This window comes from Rhopalosiphum padi, chromosome 3 (assembly GCF_020882245.1).
Source record: "Rhopalosiphum padi isolate XX-2018 chromosome 3, ASM2088224v1, whole genome shotgun sequence".
NCBI lineage: Eukaryota > Metazoa > Arthropoda > Insecta > Hemiptera > Aphididae > Rhopalosiphum > Rhopalosiphum padi.
Genome location: NC_083599.1, coordinates 20,865,443 through 20,875,357, shown reverse-complemented (window position 1 = coordinate 20,875,357; position 9,915 = coordinate 20,865,443). Strand labels below are relative to the sequence as shown.

At 27.5% G+C, this 9,915-nt stretch overlaps 1 protein-coding gene across 1 annotated transcript; it reads left to right on the top strand.

Annotated features, from left to right (window-relative positions):
• Positions 1-2,710: 2,710 nt before the first annotated feature.
• LOC132924894 (E3 ubiquitin-protein ligase XIAP-like) lies at positions 2,711-9,264 on the top strand. Its single transcript, XM_060989335.1, has 7 exons — positions 2,711-2,716; positions 6,238-6,453; positions 6,513-6,735; positions 7,227-7,439; positions 7,506-7,699; positions 7,764-7,840; positions 8,793-9,264. The coding sequence occupies exons 1-7, from the start codon at positions 2,711-2,713 to the stop codon at positions 9,262-9,264; spliced, it is 1,401 nt and encodes a 466-aa protein (XP_060845318.1).
• The last annotated feature ends 651 nt before the right edge of the window (positions 9,265-9,915 follow it).

Sequence of the window (9,915 nt, the reverse complement as noted above, 5' to 3'; positions counted from 1 at the left end):
TTTACTAAATATTTAGATACCGCGAGTCCGTGAATTCGTATAACAATCTCGCGGCTTCGTGATCAAATAGAAGTCTACTTTGTTTCAAAAAAGGCTGTTTGAAATAACCAGGGGCGGACTGAGAGGTAAACGGCCCAGTATTCTACAAAAATAAACAGCCGGCCCAACCCGTTTGTATAATCATCCTCTATGAATACCTACCTTGCTACAATGCTACCTATTTTTTCGAATAGTTTATGAAATATTATGTAATGTACAATGTACATTATATTATTATTAACCATATAATTATTCGACTACGAAGTATTAACTTATAACAGTATCATACCATTCGTACCTACCGATCGGCAACCAATAGCAGTAGTTTTTAACTGTTTAGTATTTAAAATTTAAAAATACATTTATTAGTAATATACTATTGTCGATATTAATCATCATGAGCCCCCGGCCCGGTGTGCTACGGCACACTAGCACACCTTGCCAGTCCGCCCCTGGAAATAACTTTTATAAAACTATAAAAATGTTTTAATTTAAACCAGGGTTCAGTTCCATTGATAGGAATTTTTAAATTACTAGGTGCTTTTGCTCATCAGTCAAACTACTATTAGCATTAATAAACAAACTAAAATCATTATTTCGAGGATCAATAACTTTTAAAAAAGCTTATATATTAGGCCAAATGCATTGGCAAGCTAATAAAGTAAACTAATAAGCTATTATCTATTATTTAAAAAAATATAAATGCAATAAAAATGTAGTTTCGGGTTTAGATAGATAATTATAAGCTGATTAGTCACTAAGGTAAACGGAAAATAGTCTCCAGTTGCGGTATAAATAAAACGAAACAGAGAAAAATCTGCAGATATTCCTAATTTTTTAAAACAAATAGATTAAAATATAAAAATAAAAAACCTTTTTTATATTATTTAAGTAATATTGTTATTTATAACTGTATTAGATACATATATTTTTTTAATTTTTAATAAATTTATTATAATTTTATATTTTGTATATTTTTATATATGCAACGGGAGACTTTTTTTTTAATATCAGTCACTAGACAAAAATATGCATTATGTATGCAGCATGCATTTCATAAATAAAGTAAAAAGAGTTTTTCCATTTAAATTTTAAATTGCTCTGATTTATTAGCAAATTTACATTTAAAAATACTGTTAAATGAATAATAACTAATAATTATACTGTATAATATTAAATTAAATATTAATTTAACCAATTTATAAATAATACTTACTTGATTTTGGTCAATACTAATAGGTGCTAATTCAGATGATCAAGAAACAATTTCACTATTATTATCATTAATAGTAGTGCAGTCGACTCGAGAAAAACAACTATAGTGATTTGTGTGAGACACTTTTTTAGGGTATTTGAATGTATTATAACAACGCATGCTAAATATTTTATAAAACGTTACCTAAAAGTAGTTCGTGGATCTGTAAATACAAAATTGTGACAGATATCAGTGATATCACTATAAATATACATCTTGAGCGCTATACTATAAATGTACTATATTATATTAAGTATTTATTCAGTTAAAAAAAAAAATGGTTTGAAAAATTTTAAATTTTAGAATATACTAGAAATGTTTACATTTTCTACTTTGTTTGAACCCCCTAAACCTTCTTCGTAGCTACTACGGCCCTGATTTAAACCATATTTTATGAATGTTTCTTAATTTTTGTATAACAATTGATATCTAATAATACACCCTAGAAAATAAAAATGTATACCTAAGTCATAATGTGTTATATTGATACTGTTATAACTTATTATTAATATTTAAACTTACTCAACCATTACAATTTTGTGTAGTGCGAAATTAATAAGTGTGTTAATCAAATTACCCAATTAATGTATGATAATGAGTGTATTTTAGAAGATGATACTATGTTAGTAAATTAGATAAAGTTTGAATAAAATATCAATTACATTATTTATAGTATAGCAGTATAGTCATTCCTTATAGTGGTCAGTGCGGACAGTGGTCAATAAAAAATTTGTTCTTTTCTATGTTCAATTGAAAAAAGTTATCAATCGATATTGAGCCGTTTCCAAACTTTTAGCACGAAACCATTTTTTTCATATTGAAAATAATGCAATATAAAACTTTAAGGGGCCCGCTACACCAGCATTTGTTTTCTCTATCTATCTCCCACATAATATATGAACAAAGATACTCCGTATTTCCACATTTACGACTCTCTGGTTCAGTTTAGGACAAAAGCACCTATTATATATTTTATAAAGAAGAGTATTTCCTGTGCATTGACCGGATAGATTTTTAATATTTACTATTTTCAATAAATTATTGATGGTTAAAAATAATCGAAATTATTTTAAATTAAAACATGTTTATATTTATAAAAAATGTAAATATTAAAAATCTATCCGGTCAATGCACAGGAAATACTTTTCTTTATAAAATATATAATAGGTACTTTTGCCCTAAACTTGAACCAGAGAGTTGTAAATGTGGAAATACGGAGTATCTTTGTTCCTATATTATGTGAGAGATAGACAGAGAAAACAAATACTGGTGTAGCGGTCCCTTAAAGTATGCATTTACACGGAAATAGTAGCATTATCAAAAAATTTCTTAAAAAATTGTTTATTGTTGAAAAAAAAAATTATAAGCTAAAAACATATATCATCGACTATCATAGACACGTACAAGTATGTAGATATGACGGTATGTATCTATATTATGCGTATATTATGAAAAACCTATAATCATAAGAAAAATTATAATTAAGGCCTCCCCTAACCAAGTCTCTGGAGCCGCCGCCGCGTGGTTGAAAACGCGCTGTAATACGTCCGTCGTGTATTATATATAGCTACTCTAATATAAGACAATGAATCTTGAATTCGACGGAAAACGCGACGGAATGCGCCATGTATAGCCCCGGCCTAACTGAGCTGGGGCACTAGAGCCCGAATCCATAGTTATAGACTGCGTATAGTGCGCATCAGCGCATCTTAGTTACGTATTAAAATATTTACAATACTACTATTTATTTAATATTTTATGTTTGTGTACCTACGTCAATGCGATTTTGAATTACATTAATTATTATCGTCAATATTGCAGCTAGCTAGATTTATTTTTATTTTTTTGTTTGATATGACATTTATAGTAGGCCTACCTGCCTTTCATAGCGTAAATGGTAAATGTGTTACAATATGCCGTGGAATATGATGGTACAATCATCGATAAATAAGATAAGTATATAGATTATAGACGCTTAAAAATAGCTTGGGTGGCAAAATTCTTATGATGAGACTGACAGTATAAGACGGATGAAAACGCGGCATATTGCGCCTGTCGTGTATTAGCTACTCCGCGGATATAAGACGCAATGAATCTTGAATTCGACGGAAAACGCGGCGGAATACGCCGTGTAGTATAGCCCGGGTTAATAATTATTATTATAGGCTTCTGTAGTATACTGACTAACGCCAGACGAAAACCCGATGCGTAAAAAACATTCCTAACATTTTAACATAAATAAGCATAAGAAAAAGTAAATCTTTATAATCTTATAATAATATATCATTAAATTAACTGGAGTTAAATCAAAAATATTTGTCAAGTTTTTATATTTTTTTGCGTTTCAATATTACAAAAAGGTTTTATAGGCTAAATCTATCACAATAATTTTCGGTAATAAAATTCATATAATTTTTTCTGAATTAGAATTATAAAAATTAAAAATAATTAAACTATAAAAAATATAAATACTTATAATCATTTAATATATAAAATTATTAAAAAAAAAGACCACAAGTGTACATGTATAATTGGATTACGAAAACGAAGAGACTTTTCGTTTCTGTTTGAAACTTATAAATAATAAATATTAAATTATAATTTATAAACTAATAAACTGTATTAACATTTAACGTATAATTGTGATCGGGCTGTCTTGTATTAATCTCAATACGCTCATAACACTTAACCTGTTTTTTTTTTATAAATCGTTATATTGCATTATGAATTAATGACCAATGTTTTTTTTGTTAACCCGCTCAAAAATATTTTATTATTTCATTTTACCTATATTGTGGACTGTAGTTCTTAATTTTTTGTTGGCTTACATTATTACATTATTTTGATATTGAAAATCGATCCAATCGAAATTGTATAGCTACAACACGTCAGCATAGGCAGGTGCAAAGGAGACGTTCTCATATATGCCACATTTTTGTAAACCAGTAAGCGGTAGTGAACATATTATCAACAATATATATAATTCCAAAAACGTCTGCTAACTGGAATCAGCGCTGTGGGTGAAGGGGCGGTGTGTGGTACTCGGCGTTTCGAAAAGATACGTTTTAGACATTTTATACAGTCACTATAGTCAGGCAGCTCAGGCTTCGTTCGGCGTTCCCAATACACGAGGTTATTGTTCGACGACGTATTTGCGCCCCAAAATTTAATACAAAACAGGTTGTGTTGCTTACAAGGTAAGGTATTCTTCTTTTATTTTATTTGTTTAAAAATAATTTATAACAGTTTACGATTATGTTCTTCGATCGTTTTGATCAATATTTACATGTCGCTGTGCTTGTTATTTACATAATATATTTTTAATGTTTGATACATTTTATTATAATATTACTTATTTATATTATGCTAATCTATTTCTACGATATAATATTATTATTAGTATGTATAATTAAAACAGAGTAATTATCATTACTGTGCGTATAAGGTTTTGAATTAAAACAGCATTTAGTATGTTATAATATTACGTACAATGTACATACACGTTAAGAGGATGCCAGCATAGTATTTGTTATCTCTCTCTAACCCACGCGCATCATGGCAAATTTTACGTTCACAAAAATGACTATAACCATATTAATTTCTCTAATTAGAGTGAAATGACCTATTATAGAATTTAAAGTTAAGAACATTATCTAGGTCATCTCACAAGCGTTTTATTATATTTTTATTTTAAAGCGAGTTATGAGTATTTTAAAACTGTAAATTGTTTATGCATCTAAAAAAACTCATAACTCGTTTGAAAATAAAAATATAATAAAACGCTTATGGGATGTCCTAGATAATGTTCTTAACTTTAAATTCTATAATAGGTCATTTCACTCTAATTTGAGGAATTAATGTGGTTATAGTCATTTTTGTGAACGTAAAATTTGCCATGTTGCGCGTGGGTTAGAGAGAGAGAGAGATAACCATACACCGTTGGCATCCTCTTAATGTCTGCGACACGAAAACTGACCGGTGGTCAGTGGTCAGTGCATGAGACCCGCCCGCCTTCGACCGGCGTATAGCTATGTGCTCTCGAACTGTACCGCGTCGTTGCAATGTTCACACAATAGGCGCACGGCATATAATATGTTTCCACTAATGTGAAACGGCTGTTTGTGCCCTTCGTGACGGTCACCGGCCACATTTTGTAACGCGGACTATATTATAGCAGTGGGATACGCATTATGAATTACAGTAGAACCACTCTCGTCCGCCCTCGGCTGGACCGCCACTCCGGTTGATCCGACCATAGTATTATCGATATGAATACATTTGAATTTTCCAATTTATAGTAGATATATATACAATAAATTGCTAGTTTAATATTTCCCTTATCAGGGTTCCGTATATTCTGATAATCCGACATTTTTTGCGTTCCGAGGTTCTACCGTAGTTAATTTTAATTTTTTAATTCTTAATGTTTGAAACTCTTAAATTTTTTATAAAAAAAAATGTGAGGAATTAAATTAATTGAAAATTAATACTTAACAAATATCCATTTATTTATCTATATTTAATTATAATTTTTTTTTCTAAACAAATATCATCCGTTTATAAATTGATAAGAATTATTTAGTTTAAATATATACGATATACATAAACGCATTTTAATGTTACCTTTAACATATAATAAAATAAGTAAAATTAATAATAACAGGTATAATTATGTAAGGTATATATATATACACATTTATATACTTGAAATTTAAAATTTATTGGATTATAAATGTATACAGATTGATTTTTTAAACAGTTAATAGTCAATATTTAATTAAAAAAAAAATATTTTATTCCTGTAATTAAAGTTAAACCTAATACATATTATAATATATTTTTTTCATGTAGTACTATACCCCCCTACCCCGTAGATAGGATAGGTATGAAGAGCATTTATTTTTTAAATGCCGACTAATTGATATTTATGTTTTTCATTATAGATGTCTGAAACTCTCTTGAGAACTTTTGATGAAAGGTGGACTTTAACTTTCTTAACACCTTTTGAAATGGCCCAAGCTAATTTTCGTTACACTGGTATTGGAGATGAAGTAACATGTAATTTTTGCAAAAAATATTTTTTGGATTGGCAACCGGGCGATAATCCGTTACGTGAACATGTTCGTCTATCAAAAAATTGTCTATTTGTTTTGTTCACCGTAAGTAAATATTAAATAACTTTAATGTTTTTGTAATTAATCCTTATTTTACTTTACAGATGAAGTTCTTTAACGGTCGTATGTTAACATTTCATGATTGGCCTGTCAGCTTTTTAAGACCTCATGAAATGGCCGAAGCTGGTTATTTTTACACGGGCGTTCGAGATCGTGTAAAATGTTTATTATGCACGACAGAATTTGGTAATTGGCAGCAGCAAGATATTCCATTTGATAAACATGCTTTTCAGTCTCCACAATGTCAATATGTTATTGCATTCAAAAGTAAATATCAAATAAATTTAATATTTTTATAACTTGGTATGTAATTAAAGTAATGGATTTTGTGATTAATATTTTGCGAGTAATAACATAATTATAACTAAAATCATCATACACAGAGAACTAATGTTTTATTTAAATAATTATGATTTGAAATTAATTCCAACAAATTACAATATTATTATAAATCGGATATTAAGATCAGTAAGTACTAGGTACCAATATTTAATATTCTATTAATTTATTACTTAATTTTTGTTGAAAAATATTTCAACACAAATTTATGTGAAAAAATATATAAACATATGTCATTTTTGTATGAGTAATATTATAAAATTGTTATTACAAACTTTATTTAATTTTAATTTCAATAATAATTATATAGTTAGAATTTAAGGACATTCTATTTCCTCATGATTTAAATAGACTTGGGTCTGATAAAGAATATGATACCTTCAATTTGAAATAATTGTATAATTTATTCATATTTTTAGATTATATTGTTAAGTCTGACATAAACCGATCTAGTTTAGAGGTAAAAAATATTGAAGATCGGTTAGATTCTGAAGGTATTATTCTATTCTTAAAACCTCTACTTCATCAAAAAATGATTGACTTTGATAAACGGCTGGATTCATTTAATAGATGTTTGGTACCATTGAAACACGATATTAATACTTTATGCGAAGCCGGATTTTTTTATTCAGGTTAAATGATAATAATATTTATAACAATAATTGATCATTCATTTTAATGTTTAAATATGTTTTTAGGCAATGGTTATTCTGATACTATAACTTGTTTCTACTGCAGTGATACTCGAAATGACCGGGATGAAAACGAAGAACCATGGGTAGTACACGCCAAATACTCAAAAAATTGTATTTATTTATTATTAAAGAAAGGCAAAAGCTTTGGTGACATGGTACATGCCGTGAAAAGAGATTTCATAAAATCCAATCAACTGGTAATTTAATAAATATTTTATATCAGAAACAATATTAGAAATTTACCTTAAACTTTATTTGTAGGAATTATTTAAGTTAATTGCTGCAAAGAAAAATACACTTACTATCGGGCAAAATATGAAAATACAGTCAACAAAAAAGTATGTTTCATTGAATCAGCATAACTATTTTTATAAAAAATACATTTTAATTTAAATTATAATATATAATTGCATTTGTTCAATAAACCTAATAATAATTAAAACTTAGAATTTATTTTAAGACATTGAAAAATATAATTATATTTCATCCTTACGTTACATTATATATAGATATTTGATTTCAATCATTTTAACAAAACCCACAGTATATTTTCATTGTATTTTGTAACATTGTTCTTATTAGATAATTTAATATTGCTTATATCATATTTTTTATTTAATGGAGAAAGTAGAAACACTTCTAAACAACTAACAACTGATCACATTTGTTTAAATATCAATTCTTTAAATATTTATAAGTCATACTAAGATTAAATCAATGATTAATTTTTTAGTTTATACTTATCACTGAAAATGTTCTTATTTCATAATGAATAGATAATTATATTACACTGTATTGCGAGTTGACAGGATAACACTTGCAATGTTTTAAATCAATACTAGTTGGCACTGCATGGCTTGTTGAACACAGATAGTGTAAAAGATTTAGAGGTGACAATGATAGTATTGACTAATCTAACTGTACATTTTGAATTGAGGTTTTGAACATTATATTTTGGGTGATTGTTTTTTATACTAAAGTGTAACATCAATAACTAATGATTTTGATTGATTTAAATGCGAACAGTTTGAATTAGCAAGATATAAAACACAATCATCTATATTTCCTACGAGTAGGAACATTGTATTAAATTATGTTTTAAAGTCTTCAATTCCCTGCAGTGCTCATAATAATTTTCTATGTTACTTAGTATGTGCTAATGTGCTATTAAGTATACCAGATGTCATTAATTGACGCATTACAATGTTTAAAATTAATTTAATATTACCATAAAAAATTTAGTTTTGTTATTATTTTTTAGCATTAAAATATTTTTGTTGGTTTTTACAGGCATTTTAGCAGGATACAAATTACCAAATTGTCATCCAATAAAATTCAGGAGCATATTTTTCAACAGCTAGATTCCAATATACTACCAGATAGTATGTTATGCAAAATTTGCTTTAAGAATGAAATTCAAGTAGCTATTATTCCTTGCGGTCATACCATTTCTTGCATTCAATGCTCATTAACCTTGATACGGTGCGCGGTGTGTAGAAATCTATCGTTCAGGTTAATGAGAGTTTATTTATGCAAGGATATAATAAAAAACAAATATCTCAAACTGATACCAAGCATTACTAAAATGTCACCCAACAACACAATTAACCCAATGATTTGTCAAGTTTGTCATAAAGAAGGAATGACAACAGCATTTTTACCATGTAGACATGTCTACTCCTGTGGCAAATGTGCAGAACAATTACATAAGTGCCTAATATGTAGAGCAGATGTTTTTTCCTTAATTAAATTATATTTTTAAGTTTTAAATAGTATATACTGTAATGTGTTTATATAATTAAATACAAGTTTGCTAATTTATTAAATAAATGTATTATACAATTTTTGTTTGTGATGAAATAAAAAATTGAATATTACTTATAACTAGTGTTTATAAAATCTGAAAAATCCATATTGAAATTTTTGTATCTTACATGTGTTTGGATTTTAAATTTTTACAAATTTTGTTAAGATCAAAAATTGTTTTTTAGTTGAGAATCCATTTCTATTATAATATGTTTTCATTACAAAAATAAAAATAAATACATAAAGTGTAATACCATGATAATTTTTCTAAAAGAGTTTTCATTTTAAATGTCTATAAACTCCCTAAAATATTTAACAGTTTAAGATGATTTAGCATTTGAAATTTTAATCTGTTAAATAACTGATTTCAAAAATACTAATTGTTTATTAGTGTATAATTTTACGTGTTGTATATCTTACATTACGATAAAAACAACGAAGTAAACAATGTGGTCGGATATTATTAATTTTTCATGCAGTTCTTATATTATAATTTATGTCAGTAGATAGTTAGTATTTATTTATTTCACTTTCTATATTGACTATATTCATTTTAGTAATTTAACATAATACCTACATTAATTTATTATACTCGATAATGGAGGTT

Coding starts and splice junctions, on each gene's coding strand:
- LOC132924894 (XM_060989335.1), top strand. Junction 6,736..7,226: donor ATATGTTATTGCATTCAAAA/GTAAATATCAAA, acceptor TCATATTTTTAG/ATTATATTGTTAAGTCTGAC. Junction 7,440..7,505: donor AGCCGGATTTTTTTATTCAG/GTTAAATGATAA, acceptor ATATGTTTTTAG/GCAATGGTTATTCTGATACT.